Source organism: Polypterus senegalus, chromosome 2 (assembly GCF_016835505.1).
Source record: "Polypterus senegalus isolate Bchr_013 chromosome 2, ASM1683550v1, whole genome shotgun sequence".
Taxonomy (NCBI): domain Eukaryota; kingdom Metazoa; phylum Chordata; class Cladistia; order Polypteriformes; family Polypteridae; genus Polypterus; species Polypterus senegalus.
In genome coordinates, this window is record NC_053155.1 from 144,406,377 (window position 1) to 144,426,272 (window position 19,896).

General features: G+C 35.1%; 1 protein-coding gene across 1 annotated transcript in view; it reads right to left on the reverse strand.

Annotated features, from left to right (window-relative positions):
* LOC120524245 (cytokine receptor common subunit gamma-like) overlaps positions 1-19,623 on the reverse strand; it is a 36,313-nt gene extending 16,690 nt beyond the window's left edge. Inside the window, exons 1-3 of the mRNA XM_039746100.1 lie at positions 19,523-19,623; positions 6,300-6,445; positions 3,673-3,835 (exon numbers count right to left, since the gene is read on the reverse strand). Coding sequence (XP_039602034.1) covers positions 3,673-3,835; positions 6,300-6,445; positions 19,523-19,589 — 376 coding nt within the window. The 5' untranslated portion in view covers positions 19,590-19,623. The remainder of the gene's footprint in view (positions 1-3,672; positions 3,836-6,299; positions 6,446-19,522) is intronic.
* Positions 19,624-19,896: the final 273 nt, after the last annotated feature.

Genomic DNA, 19,896 nt, shown 5'->3' on the forward strand with positions numbered 1-19,896 from the left:
TTGTGAAATCTCCTATCAACACTAAAGCAGCCATGGTAGTTGGAATAGTTTGTCCATTCTGTGCACCATTATATTGTCACAGAATGATTACAATCAAGTGCCTTAAAATTGTAAACAATATGCAATTTATTTTGGTGTATTTGATAAATCCCACGTCCTGGATACAAATCTAAAATAAGAAAGGGACAACACTCAGAAACGGTAGCACTGGGTTGACACTGGGTGTTGCCCATTTACAAAACCAAGCAAGAACGTGCGTACACATAGTATGAGGCTGCCAAGAAAATGGGTGTAGCTTTGTGCCAAGTTTAATTTTTATACATCTCAATGTAAGTGTGGAAATGGGTGTACACAACATTTTTACATGTACACACTATTTATACATGAGGCCCCAGGGCCAACTACAGCCAAAGCAGCCTGCAAGACGATGTTTATATGAGCACGCATCACTTATCTAACATGATCAAGTGTGAAAATGGATGGAAAAACAAGAACAAAATTGATAGAGATAGTGTCTTATAGCTACTGGCATGTCACTCATGGATTTTGAAAGTCATATCAACACAGGACTTTAAGACACTATTATTTTATATTGTGTGCAGTCCCTGCTGCTCACACTCCATTGCATGGGCTTGTGTGTTGGTATATAGAAATCTTTTCTTGCCAGGTCCTCATCTTGTCACACAAGCACTGAAGAAGAATGAATAGTGAGGCAGCAGGAGCCTTTTCTGCCTGCAAAAGGGAAAAGCAGAAATTTATCTACCCTGTTTTGAGGTCCTTAAAAATCTATAGACAGACAGATTCATACCAAGGGATTTTGTCTCCATTTTTCAAGAGTGTATTAATTTCAAAAGTGAAATAAATGTGTTGCAATTTAGATGAAATTAAATTATGTATTGAATATATTATCTAGTAATCCACCACAACCTAAGAGAAAAGAGAGCAACACAAAATAGAAAATTTAAGTTAGGCAGATAAGGAAAGAAAGAAGATACACAGCAGGCAGTAGGCGGTGAGAAGGATTAAACTGATATATAGCAAATAGGTGCATTTGACGAGGTGAGCTATTTGAGGACAATATTAATAAAATGTTATCATGTGTTCATGAAGCTTTTCCTTATTGAGTAAATTTACCAATTAAAATTTTAATTGAGTACTGTATTACAGTAGGATGGTTAGGATTGCTCCAGTTAGTCAAAATAAGGTGACAAATTAGATGTTTAGTAAATGTTATCATATTAAAGTCTTTATTAAACAATTGAGCTCCATCTCGTGTTATGCCATAACTATTAATAGCTGAGTATTGACTGGAATCCCAATGGTGTACACTATATACAGTACTGTTGGTGGAAATTGTGTTTCAAGGCTACAAATCAAAGGCAAAGACAAACAGAAGAAAATACATGCATTGTATAATTTGAACTGAGTAAGACTATTTTTGTTTGAATTTCATTCATAGATTCTAATCGCAAGGTTTTTTTCCAGCTCTAATTATCTAATAGTTTGTTATTCTTAAAGCAGAGCAAAGCATTTTAGTACAAGCTATCAATCAATTTTACCAAAACGTTTAGAATTTGCCAACACCATAATACACAGATGAATGCTTGGGTACAGGCATGACGTCTAGTTAGTCCAGGAAATATGGAATCTGTACTGACTACAATTTTGCTGGGCTCCTCTTCTTTGTCATCTAGTCATAAATCCATAACACATAATATGACTTTTCCAGTGATTTTCAGGGGGGCGGGCTTGAATGTGTGTGAGTGCTGACAACCAATGAGCATTAAGCTAGAAATGTGACGCATATAACAAAGATACACTGTGATTTTGGACCTGACAAAACAGAAGAGAGGTTTGTCTGATTGCACATCTTTTGCATACAATGACAGAATGGATAAAAGGGAAAAAAGGGCCCAAGACTGCAGCAGAACTTACCATACCTGTAAAGCCCTTGCACAGGAACCTTCAGCACCAGGCAGCATGTTATTGGCTGCCAGAAAATGTGAAAGTCCAGCAGTCCTCTAATTGGACATACCCTGCAATATCAACAGTACTGATGTAATGTGACACACAAGATCAGAACTGCAGTTGTTAAGTTTGACATCCCTTCTAGCAAGAAGCTGTGTACTGTAAAATTGGCTTAAATATTATAAACTGATTTTTTCCATTCAATCTTGTCTAAGATATGTAAGAACCAATTTTTAAAAACTAAAACCTACAATAAAAGTTTATGCATAAACAGTATTTAGGTTTATGTACATATATATATATAAACATATAAGTGTATGTGTATATTTCTATGTACATATTCTATATGTAGGCCTACATTTTAATATGTATAGCTAGCGGTTACTTTGTGTATTCATTTATGTATATAATAGGATCTCTGGCCTTTAAATAGCAGTGCACCATATTAAAATGACTGGAACAGATTTCAATTGAATTAGTCCGAGCCTGTCTTTAAATTGTAGCTGTTCTGATAGATGAAGAATTTGGAAAGTCACAAGGGAAACAAAGAGTTATTTCAAAAGATCTGAATACTAGCCTAAAGATCTAACACCATAAAATCAATGAGAATAGTGAGAACTGTATTTCAAAATGAAAGGCAAAAGACCAAAGCCAAAGAAACAAAATAAAGTACTAAGCCTGATTTTTAATTCTGTCCCTAATATCAACAAAGTGGATTTTTGAAACAAATTCCAAGATTTGGATGCTTGTTAATATGCACTGCCATCTTAAATAGTCAAAGAGTACTAATGTCATTGTTATATCTCTGCTAACTGTTACTCCCTTGGCTAGGGTTCAAAGTCTTGTTTTAAGGCCCATTTGTTCTTTGATGAGCTATTTATTTATGGTAATGTTACTTTTGTTAATTTTCTGCTGTACTTTCTTTGCCTTTGTTATGTTCATTATTTTTTGTGAGTGGTCCTGTTCTCACAGTGGAACTGCTCTTTACCTTAAGAGTCTTCCACAGTTCCTGGTGGTTCATTTTGAATGTACTAGGAAGTGGTGAGGTCTTGTGCTTTCTGTTTCATTTTTGTAATATTACACTTTGATTTTACAAAGATGGGGCCATTTTTTGTGTCAAGCTGGGGTTTTGATGGGATTTCCCTCTTTAGTTAATATTTGTGGAAGTGTTTTTAGGATTTATGTGCTTTGGGACTCCCAAACATAACAGTCATAAGCCACAACTATATGAATGAAAATGGGTATAATTGCCATAAACATTATGGCTGTAACTATGACAAAACATAAGAAACAAAATGGTGATGAGAAAACATAAATAATAATAAACATAACAATTAAGAATAAAAAACACATCAAATAATAGAATTGCAATTTTCAAAATAGGATCGTGCCCTTGACAATGGTAATAATCAGGGGGTATCAAAAGAAACCCAGAGAAATATGAAGAGATTGTGAAAACGTCAGAAAGAATACTTCCAGGCTAATATCTGGGACCTGAGTGCTGTGAAGCAGCCATGATCTCCAGGGACACATACTTATTTTGAGAACTACCCTCCGATCATGTGCAAGAAAATGAAAGTTCCTTTCCATGATTCAAAGTCCATGATGAAATGTGTATATATCTTTTTGGATGTAAAAACAAGCATATTCAAAAAAAAAATAAGACTGCTTTAGATGGTAATAAAGAATGTAAGCAAATCTTACCTATAATTGAACCATTTTGCAACTTGACTATTGAGCTCCAGTCACTCCACTTGCCAGGTTCTGCACAATTGCTATTGAATTTTGTTCTTACTCTGAAAAAATAGCACTGTTCAAAGTCTGTTTTGAGGATCTGGGCAGTTAATTTTCCCGTGGTAAACATTTTCTGAAACCAAGAAAGAAAAAAACATGGTGATTCTGTATGGAAAGCTACAGACCACTTTTCTGCCAATGTTAGAAACCTCAGGTTTCTAAGAATAACAGGCTGGTAGACAGGTTCCTTATGCTTTTTTAGTACAAGCAAATGTACACAACTGATATTTGCACCTTTGACAACATTTTACAATGGAAGAAATTTAACTTTTTTTGCTGTTTTTCAAAGGATTCAATTCAGAAGAGAGAAGTTTGAAACAAATGAGAAAATGTTCCAGAGTTAAAAAGCAGAAGGTGTATACTGTACCTAAAAAATGGTTAGCGTTTATGTTTGATAATGCAGGTTCTTTTTTTGCAGGGCTCTAAAATAAAACACTCAGACAGTAAAAAATGGATGCTGCTCTTAAGCTGTTGTCTTGTTGCCTGCATTATAGCAGAGGGTGAAGCCAGCCAGTGACCATCGCCATCAAAGCCGTTTCGATGATAACATATTTTACACATAATAAGCAGGTACTGAGTAAGCTGTGATATTTCAAAGATGGTCTCAAGAATCTCTGTAAAAAAGTAATGTTAATAAAACAAAATCCAGACTTTGCTAGGTTGCATTAAGTTCTGGGTTTTGTTGGAAACGCAACATCTTCAGTCTGTTATCCAAAGAAGCACGTTTCAAACTGGTATGATACCATTTTTTATTTTTTTTAAATTGCATAGGTCCATTCATTTTTCTTCTGTTTTCCTTTTACATTTCAGGGTTGCTACAAGCTGAAGTCTATCAAATCAAAACATAAGGTTAAGACCAACCCTTAATGGATACTGGTCTTGTTTATGGCACATTCCCACACACAACCACAATGACTCGGAAAATGTAAAGTCACCAGTTAATGTAGCCTTTGAGATGTTGAGCAAACAGGAAAGTTGCCCATTGCAAAGCCAAGCAGGTTTAAAGAGAATGAGCAAACTCTACATAGGCCCAGGATTTGCATACGTTTGCTTTTACTCAGATAGGTCCTCTTTTTCGCTAGTAAAATAAGCATCAGGGTGGATTTTTATAGTCACTAAAATTGTCTGGGATTTCTTTGAAAAATCATGCAATTCTATAGAATAAGGTGCTCAAAGTTCGTTTACAATTTCAAGAGGTCATTGCCAGCCACAGTCTTCAGCATTCCGGTGGTGCTCAATCATGCTAGAATTTGGTTCTGTCCATACAAAGCAGGTGCAAACCAAACAGCAGCCAGCATTAGAGTGGTGTGATCTGTAGATCTGAGCATCCTTTAGTACTGTAAACTTATTTTGGTTGCTACTGCTAGTGAAATCTTAAAAAGAAATATAGCTATTTTTGAAAGGGCTATTTTTTGTCATGCAGGCACTTTTGTTTGAGTTGCAAACAAAGGTACTCTACCTCTTGACGCACACATGGTAACAGGAAAAAATGCAGAGAATGTTCAAAGTAAAAATTGTTTTTTGAAGATCACAAACTTCATTGTGCATCCTGGATCCAGTGAGGAGTTCATTTGTACAGCTGAAGGGACTTTAGCATTTAATTGCGTAGAACATCACAGCAGCTATAAATCAACAGACTGTACAAGTCTTCTAATGAAGAACATTTCAAGTACACGCAAAAAAAAAACAGAAGCATTGGTGTGGCAGGCACTCCTTTTTGCAGTTTAGCTAATGATGGATGCAATCAAATTGCAGCGAAGATGCTTCCTCTAAAGATTTGGCATTTTGATATGGAAAGAAGTAGAATACAGACTAAACTTCTGAACATTTGCAGGAAACCAGATGAGACTATTTCAGTTTATGTGTATACATCACTCACAAATTTTGGCCCTGTAGAAAAGACTACTGTTTTTTTCAGGTGATAATGCAAGTGCACAAATGGGAACTCTATCAGGGGAATGCTGCCTCGCAAGAGTATGGGGGGAATACATAGCCGTGAGAGGCAGTTTCCTCTTTCTTCCCACTATTGTGGCCTCCTGGCTGGGAAAGGCACTAACAACCAAATTGGAGAGGAGCCATGCTCCGCCATTATAGAGGCATCCTGACTGGGTAGGGTAAGGAACGATTGGTCCTGTCCAGGATGCCATCCAACATTTACAACACTATATATTCATCGATGCTATAATGGGAATGCCATTTTTCATGCCACAATGTGTGAGAAACATTTCACATTTCTTTCAGAATGAGCAGTTCTTACATCTGAAACCTGAATGATATGTTACAATCAAACCGGCAGCAATCAAAGCTTTTTGGGACAAATGAGTGGAATGACTGCCTCTCCTGTACAACTCCAGGCTAGAAGTGACACTGGATGAGTGACTGGTTCTATTCAGAGGTAAATTATTATTTGCATGTCTATATATATATATATATATTTATATATATATATATATATATACTGTATATTATGATATTTCTAGAAAATTTCTTCAACAGAAGTACATTTTTAGTAAACACCCAGTACATAAAATACTAACCTGCCATTGTGGGTCATGTTTGTCCTTGTATTGCAATTCGTTGTCAAAGCAGTGAAGATTTAAATGTGTTGAAAAGTTCCAATTTACATAAATGTCTTCCGAAATGGGAAATATAGAGTAAATCCATGGCTGAAGCTGACGCACTCCTAAAAACAGACACATCTTAGTACAGTAGTACATGAAAATGGGAAAAATAAAATGAATGTTATTATAGATGTAGTAAATTTAAACTTATGATCTATCTGTTCCACAGTGTGATCTCAAAATTGAAATATTCTGTGATTATTTCATATGTCAGTCTATATTTTTTTGTAATTTTCTTTCATTCTGATAAAGACACTGTAATCTGTAGTACATACTGTATATTTCTTTACTCATGTTGATTCATTTGCTTTCAAACACCCTTGAGATTCGAAGGCCACACAATCTGTTAGAAATTCATTGCTGATCCTGAGTCCCAAAACTGATATTCCTTGCAGAAATTAAAGTTTTAATCCTTAAAGACTGTGATGGTCATAACAGCTCATTTTTTTCTTCAAAACCTTCTCACCTTTTTTTTTTTTTTGCATTTTATTGATTTTATTACAATGAAATAACATTCCATACAAACAAGTTTTACAAAACTAGGTTTGAATTAAATCAGTCCCCCCACCCCCATGAAAAAGAGAGCTAGGCCAGCAGAGTAAAATTTCAAACTTGTAAAAATAAGTAAATAGATAAATTAATAAATTATTAAAAATAAATAGAATATAGAGGGGAGAGAATCTGCTTCCTCAATTAAAATGCTGTTCTAAAATGTTGTTGATTAGATCCTGCCAGGTTTTGAAAATGTTTTGTACAGATCCTCTAAGTAAGAATTAGATTTTTTCCAATTTCAGTATAGTGTATAACATCAGTTACCCAATGACTTAAAAGAGGAGAGTTAGGATTCTTCCAGTTGAACAAGATAAGTCTATGTGCCAGTAGTGTAGCAAAGGCAATCACAGTTTGTTTGTCCTTCTGCACTTAAGCCCCTCTGGAAGTACAACAAACACAGCTGTTAATGGGTTAGGACGGATTGTGACACCAAGGCTGTCTGAAAGGCATTTAAAGATTTTGGTCCAGAATTATGTTAATTTGGTGCAGGCCCAAAACATATGGCCCAATGAGGCTGGAACTTGATTGCAATGTCACTGGAAACATTTTGGACAATTTTAAACGAGAAAGATGTGCTTGATATATAATTTTACAGATGGCAGATAACATGTTTACAACCCATTGTAGGTTCCTGGAGAGAAGTAGTACTGCAGTACTGCACATTTTAAAAGCAAAGAAGTGAGAAATACAAGTTAAATATTTAAATATCTTGCTTATAAAAAGTATTCACCCCTTGGAAGTTTTTATATTGTACTGTTATACAACATTGAATTATAGTTGATTTAATTTGGCATTTTTGACATTGATCAACAAAATTTTGTGGCTGGACTTGAAAAATGCTCCCAATTTTGTGCAACCTGACAGAGCCCGAGTAGTTTTGCAAAGAAGAATTGAGAAAAATGCCAGTGTATAGATATGCAATAATGACATACTCTGTGCATACAGAGAAATTGTGGACAAGGCTGCCAAAGGTGATTGTACTAAATACTGACTTAAAGGGGGTGAATACAGTACTACTACTTCAATGAATTTGTGCTTTATATTTGCAATTAATTTTGATCAATTTGTAGACATCTGTTTTCATTTTGACTTTAAAAAGTCTTTTTTTCTGCTAATGTATGGAAGATTACTTGTGCCAAAATTAAACGCAGTCCAATGCGTTATCTATCTATAATTAAAACATATCAACTAAATAATCAATTACTTTTAACTATGGCATGCAATTTTCTTGTCAGTTTAAAATGCTATACAAAAGTGTATTAAAATTTAGTTCAAGTCCACAGATCATGTGCCACAAGTAAAAGCAAAGCAAACATATTGCATTTCGTTTAGGGTCTTCCCTGAATTTAATGCATTTCAATTCCAGATGACGCTTTAATCATTCCCAAAACTGGTAACTCTTTTAGTTTTGATACTGTGAAAATACAGCTTTTACTCATTTATTGTTATTTAACATGACCTTAACCAAGGGTTCTTTCGGTCTTAATAATACTTTTACACTTTCAATAATGTTGTTGTTCACCTCTGTACAGTGTGCCATGTTAACATACTTTGAAACACTGATAGAATTACTTGCAAATATGAAGGATTGACTAAAGCATGCAATATCAAGACATATATGTCTCACTTAAGTCAATTCTGACAATTCTCTTTTAGAAATGTAGCACATCCTTCAATCTGTACTGTATATATTCCACTTCAGTAACCATGGTATAAATATTCAAATAAGTGAGTGAGGGATGGCCTGGCGCAACCGGGATGCCCTTAGCCGGGAAAGACAACGGGAGATGGCATACACAAGAAGTTAACTCCCCAAGGCCCCCCTGGGTTATAGCACCATGGGAATTAGAGTTTTTCGATTCTGCCCTATTGGGTTCTGTGTGTTCCGCGAGGGAGTGCTGCAGGGACTAGGGAACTCTACTTTGTCAGGCTCTCACCTCACCCAGAAGTGCTTCTGAGCTACGGCTTCAGAACACCAGAAGTGTTTTGCGGGTGTAATATAAAAGGAGCTGCCTGCCAGTGCTCCAGGAGCCCGAGTCGGGAGGAGGAAGATGAAGCTTGCTGGGTGGAACACAGGAGGCAGTGACAGAGAGTGAAAGACAGAGACAAAGTGAGAAAACAAGAGAAAGTGTTGCTGTGTGCTTTATACTTGAAAAAGTATTGGAAGAGTTTACCACAATAAAAACTCTCTTGTTCATTTTATGCTTATTCACAAGCCTGTCTGTGACGGGTTTGGGGAGTTGGATAACCCCCCACAATGGCTTCTAGTTACATTAAAATCAATAAATATCAAAATTTCCATTCTAGAATATGAAGTTATGACTTTGGTAGTCTTTTAATACCATTTTTAAATTGTGTATTTCAGAATAGTCATTGCAAACTAAGGCTTATGCAAAATATCATTAGTTATTTATCTTAAAGCTATGGTGGCCATAATTATTAGATGTTCCTTCCCATTTTCCTTTTCTTTTTGGTATATTTTCTTCCAAGTTGCCTTGGATAAATGCATTATCTCAAATAACACTCTTGGCTAGATAATGAGACAATAGACAGGTTGAACACATTTGGCTTTATTTGTTAACAGATACGGCACTAGACCATCATATGACTATACTGTAATTGTATCATTCATTGCAGGGGTCTGTCTGGGACAAATAAAGTTTTACCTATCTATATCTAGTTTAGATCATCCAGACATTAATTTTGCTTATTCCATAACAGTATATACCACAAAAGGCAATATTCCTAACTGAAGTTTGTTTTTTCATCTCCACTGTTACCAACTGGTGATAACTTCTGTTGGCTTGATTCTTCTTTCATTTATTTCACTAATTTTTTATTCTTCCCTTGGGAACTGTCAGAGTAAAGTCTCTTTATAATTACTCATTTAAATAAACACAGTATGCATACTTTTGTATGTAAAATCTGTATGAATTTTAACTTTTGCTTTTCGGTTTTGTAAATGCGTTTAAGCCTAACTTGAATGAAGAGCGATATATGGAAATACTTTAAAATGAATTATACAGTGTAGTCTCACCAGCTGATAATAGATTTTGTTAGACTGATTCTGTTCTATAAACACAATTTAAACATAACTTGAGTCATAAAGAAAAGTCTATTATTCAGTACATAGCCTGAATGCACTGTTTAATCTTTTTTGCTTTCTTCATTCGTACACTTATCTTTTGAATTTGCTTTATTTATCAAATGAAACAATATAGGAGCAAACACGGAACAGCAAAGCTATCCATAGTAGAGCACACCCACAATAGAGCACAAGGCCATACTGGACAGAGCCACCAATTAAATAAACACATTTTTTGAGATGTACATGGGGAAAACTCACACAGCCATAGGGTGAATACTTACACTCCACCTATACATCCCCTAGACAGAGAAATGAACTTAAGTCACTGAACTTAAGCAACCATGCAAACCAGTTCCTTTATGTTTCAGAAATTTTACTTTGAAAATATACTAAGAAACAGCAATGAAAGATCATGCTACTTACTGCATGATTTGCCAATAGCAATAACTTCTAAATATTGTTGCTGCAATCTAAATTTAATAAAATAGGAGTTGTGATATGCAAAATCACAAGAGTGTGAAGTGTAAAATGTTAGTATAATAAAGTGTATTCATTCCAGTAACTGGGAAGAAGTGCATTGACGTCACTTCCTCCCACCCAACTAATTATTGTAAAATACCTGTTTAAGACTTTATATTGTAACTAAATTTATGTTAACTTACAGAATAAGTGAGACATTAGCAACTTTGATAGTATTAAGAGTTATGTGCAATATTAGCAAATAAAGCAGCGGGGTTACACAGTGGTTAGCGATACTGCCTCACAGCTCCAGATGCCTTTATTTGAAACACATCTTTCCCATGTCTACAAGTAGCCCAGTTCCCTCTCTTATCTCTGAAACAAGGTCACTGTGGGTGTGTTTGTTTTTTATTGTACCCTGTGATGGACTTCCATCCTATTCTAGCGTAGTTCCTGTATTTTGGCAGTTATACACAGTGGTGCCTGTACAAGCCTATATTGAAATAAAGTTGTTCAGAAATTGGAAAGATGGATGTCTTAAGGACAACATAGCTTTTATTTTCAAGACATAACATTATCTGGGTTGTTTAATACAAATAAAGACCATTGAGTTTCAGCAGCATTGGGTGCAAGACAGGAAACCACTCTCGAAAGTCCATCGCATTGTACTTTGTGCACTCTGCCAACACTCATTTAGACCCAGTTTGCAATCATCATTTAACCTAACGAGTGCATCTCTGGGGAGGACGTGGGAGGAATACTAGAGTACACTGAAGGAACACTCACACAGATATGGGGAGAAGGTGCAAACTCCACAAAGACAGGGTATGGTATTCAAATACAACAATATGAAAAACAGGTGATTTAGAATAAACAAATAATATTCTTTTAAAGAAAGTCGGGTTGTTGCTAAAATTACGTCATTAAGGAAATTTAAATGGCATCTTGTTATAAATAGTTTTTTTTCTTCTAATAATAAATAGCTATAGTTCATAGACTGTAACAAACCGTTATGAATAATAGTAACATATGTGACAGGGTTCAAGTGGTTGGTTTAAATTAAAGCTTCTTTGAATACTGTGTGGAGTTTTTGTGTACTTTTTGTGGTTTTGTCAGTTTCCTCTAGTGTCTCAGGTTTCCTTCAACAGCCTAATGATTTGTATTGACATTGATAGTGAGTGCATAACTTCCCCAATTTTAGTGTGGGTTGCTTATGTTTGCATAATGTGATCTAAAATGAGATATTACATCTAGAATAAATCTTTAACCCACACTTTACCTGGAATACAGCAAGTGTGGAAAATGAATGAGCGAATGAAATAATAATTTTCAATGTATATAAGCAGGAAAATCCCTCCATTATCATATAAGATTCTTTCTATTAATATATTATAGTCTAGGTCTCAAATTAAAAGTCATGAGGTAAATTAAACTGTAAACTCAATGAGTAGATATTTAATTTTTAGTTTTTGGGAATATTGCTAAAGATCCAAATACATTAACTATAAAGAGTCCTCTGTATTTCATCGTATAAAGGCAAGAAAACTGTAACAGGTAATTCCGGCTTCAAAAATCCATATGGTTGGAGACGGGAGCCAAACAACATGATCAGGTTTCTTTCTAGGGAGAAAAAAAATCAATGACAAACATGAACAGGATAATGAAATCCAGAGATGCTATATTGACAATAAAAATCGGAATGCCTAAATGGGAAGAGCAATGTCTTGCAATTTTTGAAAGTAATATGTGACAAATAGGGGCCTATGCAGAAGGCAGACAGGCTTTTTTATGCATAGGCTGCATAGAAAACTTTAAGTATAGACTCTTTTGTTTGTTAGAAGTAATCACTACAGAGTCTGTTTGTTTTCGTTATCCTGATTAGATATCTCTGGCTGGATCAATCTTTCCTCTAAGCATTTTCACTTCTATTGAAATGACAGGTAAAGAAATTTGAAGTACTGCTCTGTAATGAAATGATGAAGGAATTTAAATAAATAAAATAACAGAAGCAAATGTTGACATTACCTGTTAATCGCATCACAATTAAAACAAATGTAATTTGTTAAAGTAACTAGTTTAGACTTGTTTTTGAATTCTATTAAATAATAATTGAAGAGCAGCAATTTTGCAAAAACATGTGCATTATTGTACTGGAATTATCATTTTGAAAATGGATAGACTATAGCCATTCATTCACTTAAGAAATTTCTCACTGGAACAATAAAGTCTACTTAACCTAACCTAGCCCTAACGTACATTCAGCAGCAATGTTTAAGAAGGCTGTGGCATTCAAAAGATGCTCAGTTGGTCTTATGGAGGCTTAATGTGTGCCAAGAAAATATTTTCCATACTTATTTTACTTTTTTATTAAGTCTCTTTTGCCAATTCTTTGTGGGGTTGATGTACTTGATTAGAATTCAGCAAACCGCTCAGGCCTGTACCTCCTCCTCAGTCAAGTCCTTTTCCTTCTGATCTTCTTTTACTTTATCCATCCACTTTTGCTCTTCCCCTGTATTTCCATTCCCATCACTCTTTTGACCACATATTCATTGTCTCTCATCATCACATGTCCATACCACCTCAACCTACTTGTACTTTCTTTGATATCTCTCCCACTTTTGTTGTACCACAGATTGTCTCAATTCTTGTTCTGATTCTCATTTCTGAACTCCACACATTCATCTCAACATTCTCATTTCTGCCACATCTAACTTTTTTTCTCTTTACTGCCCATGTCTCACCGCAATACGTCATTGGTAGTGTTACCACTTTACCTTTGCCTTAATTATTCAATCACACACTACTCCTGATACCTTCTTACTATTATTCCAGCCACACTCTACTCTATGGATTATCTCTGTATCTAGTTTTCCATCTCGGGCTACCACTGATCCTAAATATTTAAATGTATCCATTCTTTTCAACAGCTCTCCCTGCAAGCTAAGGGTTTTGGACTCCAATATTTGTGGATTTTACTTTGTTATGGGGGCTCTTCTAATTTAACCCCTGTAAATAAAGAGGGTTAACTGCATATGCATGAGAATAGAAAGATATGGAAGAAGATGATCCGCTGTGGCAACCACTAATGGGAGCAGCCGAAAGAAGAACTGCATTTGCATGAGAATGACTATCAACACTATGTGTTATCAAAAATCTTAAATTGTTTATTAGTCCATTGCATGCTGATAACATTGAATGAATATTCATTTTAGAAATTCTGCATATTATACAAAACTATGTTTTAAATAAATAAAATATAATATATATTTTTCAAATTACTATTAACATTTTACATACCATTCTGAAACTTGATTTATGGAACATGCACAACAACCTGTCCGTTTCTTATTTATATAGGACTTCATGGTGGCACTGTTAAAGCACTCTTGCCTTACAGTAAAGAGACTAGGGTTCGCAGGGTTCCTACCTGCATGGAGCTTGCATGTTCTCAACATCCCTGTGTGGGAATCCTCCAGGTGTTCTGGTTTCCTCACACTTTCCATTACAAGGAATGTTAAATTGGCCCTAGTGTGTGTTTGGTGGGTGTGTGTTCACCATGTGATTGACTGTTCCCATGTCCAGAGTTTGTTGCCCTATGTCAGCTGGAATACACTCTATATTCACCTAGCCAGTCCCTGGTGACCCTAGTCTGGATTAAGCAGGTTAGAAAATGACAAGATATTTATTTTATTTTAATGTTATTTTCCAGCATGTTACAATGTATAGTTTCATTTCTAAAAACAATAAATGCTATTTCTCTTTTAGTACAAACTTCTATATATACACTTTCAGTGTGAGGTTTCACAGTTGTTTGGAATTAGCAGAATGTTTTGTTTTTTTTTTTTTAACTTTTATTAAGCTGTTATTTATATTAGTAATTTTGTGTATTTACTGTTAATCAGTGGCATACACAAAAGCCTTGTGAGGTGTCAACTTTTGAGGTGTCTTTTAAAACTTGAGTAATTCGTAATTGTACGCACACTGTGTATTGAAATTCAGTACTATTTGCCATTATGCAAACATTGTACTGTATAGTGAGATTTTTCCTCACTGTTACACATACACTTTATTTTTAGTGGTAGGTGTTTCTGCACCAGTGAAAATACAATAATTTGGTATTTGAATCTGCAGACACAGGCAAAGATGTTTGTATGATTGCTTTTTCTTTACTATGCTGTCTACAAGCTAATGTTCTTCTTGTAGCAATTCTTACTTACTATAGACAAGCTAAAGTTTCTGTTCCTTAATCCTGATCATGGCACTAGAGAATGGTGACATGTTGCATGTTGGTCAGACATACAAGAAAAATGTCCCTCTGCTCAGTACATGTAACAATAAACTTGACCATGAATATAAAGCAGTGATTTTATTTTTGGATTACTGAACTGATGAAAAGTTACTGAATTCGCCAGACTTTGACAATTAAATAAAATCATAAAAATGGGGGAAGCTGTAAATTTGTGCACGCTGTGCAATGTTTGTTTCAAGGCAGTGTTTCATTGCAGAATTAATGTACTCTTAAAAATTCTTTAAGTCTTAAATGGTACATTATAAGCTTTTTCACGATCTCTTTGTTAAGTGTCCTTTTCACATGCTTTCTTTGCTACGTGTTTATGAAGGTATTTTTGCCCTCACTTGTGCCCCATTTGTCTTTTGCTTTCCAGTTCCCTGTATTTTTGTCTTAAGTATGTCCTAAGTTGTCTTTTTATTATTACATTTATTTTAGTTTAATGTAATTTTGTCTAGAAGGCACAGTGGTAGTGCTGCTGTCTGGAAGTAAGGAGACAAGGGTTCACACATCTCAGATCCTGTTTTTTTTGCCTGTTACCCCAATGTCCCATTTTCTCTTAGCACTCCGGTTTCCTCCCACAATCCAAACACATACTGGGTATGTGGATTGGCAACACTAAACTGATTGTAATTTGTGTTTTTACATGTGTGTGTTTGTACCCTCTGCAATGGATAAGTGCCTTGTCCAGTGGTTGTTTCTGCCTGGTGCCCTTTGCTTGCTGAGATACATTTTAGCCTCCATGTCCCTGCTCTGTATCCTTAGCAGATGGTATTGTATGGTAATTGTGTCTGCTCAAGAATTTACTCTGTGGAATTGCTGGCTAAGTGCTTTCCATCAATCACTTATGCAGATACCTAGCATTTTGTGAAAAGAAAAGCAAAAAAACTTTTTTTTGGAAAACTACGTTATAAAATTATTTTTGAACATGGGTGGGGATTGAATTTAATTTAGTTTTGTTAAGTTTGACTTGATTGTATGGAACATTACCATGCTTTTAATAAATTCAATAAAAGATAAAAAATAATAAAATTTGTTTTTGAAAATCAATTTATATTTAGTAAATTATTATACAGTACTCTGCTGTATTTTGTTAGTATTCTCTATTAAAGTTGATTATTACAAAAGAGATTATTTTCCTCACTTTGGCTAAAATCTACACAGAATATAGCAAAGAGTGATGAAACTCAAAATTATAATGATCCTTTTTGGTTTCTGTTCAAGTGTGTGATAGTTTTATGTTAGAAAGTGTTGCTTTTGTACATTGAATAACTGCAGTAAGCTTACTTTATTTTCAGTTATTACCCCTGTAATAATCGTACAACTGTGTAGCCTGAAAATGGAACAATAATATGCACAATTTGAAGATATGATAAATAATGCCAGGGCGGCACGGTGGCGCAGTGGTAGCGCTGCTGCCTCGCAGTTAGGAGACCCGGGTTCGCTTCCCAGGTCCTCCCTGTGTGGAGTTTGCATGTTCTCCCCGTGTCTGCGTGGGTTTCCTCCCGCAATCCAAGGACATACAAGTTAGGTGGATTGGCGATTCTAAATTGGCCTTGGTGTGTGGGTGTGTTTGTGTGTGTCCTGTGGTGGGTTGGCACCCTGCCCAGGATTGGTTCCTGCCTTGTGCCCTGTGTTGGCTGGGATTGGCTCCAGCAGACCCCCGTGACCCTGTATTCAGATTCAGCGGGTTAGAAAATGGATGGATGGATAAATAATGCCTGGTTATTTAATGATTAGTATTAATCTGTTATTGATGGTGTTATTGTACATGAAGTAACAGAACAGATTAGCAGCTCTGCTGTTAAGATCTTCTCTAATAAAGATTATTCCACAGGTTTCTGTGGCCTGTTTTACACATGCTATTTTTAGGGACACGTTCAGCAACCAGTATGGTCTGTAAAGTTAAGCTGTAGCTCTCTGTGGAGGAAGAGTCCATGGAATCATTTGATGATCATTCTTAATGTGTTCCAAGCTAATTGGTTAATAACTAACTCATTTAATGTTAAAAATGTGAGCTAAATATGTGTGCTGTACTGGAATAGCATAATGCTAAAATCCTAAGATAGTGTGCATTATCTTTCTGTAATGTACATAGCAACAGAAACAAAACATTAATTTTTTAACTCTCCCATCGCTCACACTATTTCCATTTCTTGCACACACTTGCTCACCTGGTTTGCTCATCTGTCTTTAGCTTCCTTGCTCATCCTGCCCTGTGCACTTTTCTCTATCAGGAAATGGTGTCAACATTTCACAGGATCAAATATAGCAGTTTAATGAATAGGCAATTTTGTATCTAAAAATGTAGGTCAATTTTACTCCATGTCTTTGAATTTTAGACCTTAAATACTGCATGCAAGTAACTGCTGAAACCTCTGGATGCATGACATACTCTGACAAGCTAATGTTTCTCTTCAGATGTGACACTAATCAAAATAGTCATCTAAGTTCTTAAAAATAATGATTCTTTAATGGCACTTTATGATTCTTTACTTGGTTGTGTAGTTCCTCATAAAACTATTGTTTGACAAAGCACCATTGCACCAATTAAATCTTTAATGCATGGCAGGCTACCTACTGTAGCAGGACACTAGCAGATTAAGAAAACCTAGACATAACCTGTGCTGCTATATGCAGGAAGAATCCTTTTAAAATCACGAGCCATTGATATTTCACAGATCTGTTAACATCTATTCAAGATTATTCATTGTATGGAATTGTTATAGATCTAAATAAATAAAGATTCTTTGTGGAACCTTCATGTGGATGGGTCTTTTTAGGACCAAAAATGGTTCCTTTATGGCATCACTCTAAAGAACCATTGTGGCACCTTTATTGTTAAGAGTGTATGTGCTGTTGTTTTAAACATTAATCATCTCTATCTCAAAATTAAAGACTTTATTGCTCAATCGACACCATGCTTACATGGTGTGACTTAAAACTGGAAAGAGAATCTAGCGGGCTAATTTTAACCATTAAAAAATGGACTACTGGAATCTGCCAGATTAGTACATTGAATTTGTATATGAATATATATCACAATCAGTACATATAAACAACTTCAAAAAGCATTGCATCTCATTCTTGAAGCCTAACATGTCTGTCTGTTCTCCTCCAAGATGAGACCAGCAGAAGCCTGGTCAGCCTTCATCTGGTTCACACGTCATCTAAAACCAGATCCTCAAATCAAGCCTTGGTTTGCACTATTCCCTTTATCTTAAATGGAGAGCCCAAGTTTTGAATACTAGTCCAGAGTTTCACTAGCATTTAATGTAGCTGCCAGATGGGTAGAAAAAAAATTACTTTTAATTGTAAAATAGGATCACCAAAACAGTGAGAGGGAAAAAGGCTGACAGAATAGGCACCTTCACAAATAATGCATATTCCAGAATTTTCTAAAAAGTTCAAAAACATGACAAAACCATCCAAAACTCATTTAAAATAAGTAAAATAATTTTTAATATACACAGATTATATAGTGTATTATGACTACTCAGTGCCCCAAGCTATCTTGATAATATTGGGGTCAAAATTGGAACTTCCATTAGCTGAAATGCTGATCCATTGCTGGACAAACTCACACACACTCACCCCTACCAGGTGAATTATGAATTAACCAACAGTTTGATATTTAACTGAAAGAAAATATATGATAGACTTTAAAAATGTACTCTTTAGCTGATTAATGAATTCTTTTATTTTAAATATGATGAATGGAACTTTGTGATGTGAAGATTAGAATAGCTACATGAGTTCATTTTTTACCACATCCTGCAAAGTTCACATGAACAAAAAAGCTTTCATTTTATAAAGCTGTATTATATATGCATGTAAACCATACATTACTATGTGTAAAATTCTTGACAGGATGTGATTATTTTCCAAAGGAAACTACTGGTTTGTGGCTTTATTTAAAATCCATTAAATTACTCATTCTTACTTAGCTATGTACTGTAGATATATTTGCAAGGTCATTCTGCTCAAGGGCATTCCTTGTGCTGAAAAAAGGCAGTCAATCTAAGACTTACAGCTTCATACCCAGCCCCACAGTCACTGGTCCAAACTATCAAAATTTTTTAAAGTCCCCTTTGATATTTTCCTTATATTATTATTTGACAGTAGCCAGAAGCACACCTATTCATAGCTGTGTTCAGTCACTCACACTCCGGTTCTATCAGATAGTCTAGTGAGATGCCTTTGGAATTCTGAGAGGAAGCCCACTAAGACACTGGGAGAGCAGGCAAAACACTACACTGAAGGAATTCCAGCAGTTAAGGGAAACATTTAAAGTGGTTTAAAACACTTAAAAAAAACACTTTGACTTTAACTAATTTCATTTTATTATAATTTATATTTTCTGTATATTGCATCTTCATATCAAATAAGTTTTATTCAAGGTCTGAAGTTAAGTAAATCAGTTAATCAACCAGTCATTCTTATATTTACTGTATTAAGAAAGTGAACTGAATTGTATACAGTGCCTATGCTGTGGGTTTAACATTATTGCTTCAAATGAAATTGTATGTATATATAAATATTAAATGAATAATAATTTATTTTTTACATAAAATAACATTCTGAAATCCCTCATGTAATATATTCTACAATAAATGGTTAGATAGAAGTGTAATTCATTAAATAATCATATCAGACTATTAGATAGATAGATAGATAGATAGATAGATAGATAGATAGATAGATAGATAGATAGATAGATAGATATTAGTAATAATATTTATAATGCCTTACCAGAATCCTGCAGAAAGGCTTTAATTTGTATAGCAATTGATAAAAAATATACTGTTTTGAAGTACATCCTACTCTAAGATTCTTCATTGCAACAGCATCTGAAGATTCATCACTGTCATCTCTTATCTTTCTGTCTGACTCTGAACACCTAAACATTTTATATATGGGAAAAAGTGATATGTTCCTGTTGTCATTTCCTTTCTTCGCCTATTATAGATAAATCCTGTAGTGGCGGGTATGTGTTGATGGGCAACCCATCTAGGGAGATTAGCAGTATCCTTTCTGGATGGTAGGCCAGGGTTAATGGAGGACTGCTTTTTGGAACATTATGCTTCCCCAGTATGCATTGCTCTAGGTTTGACTCCTGCGTGGCT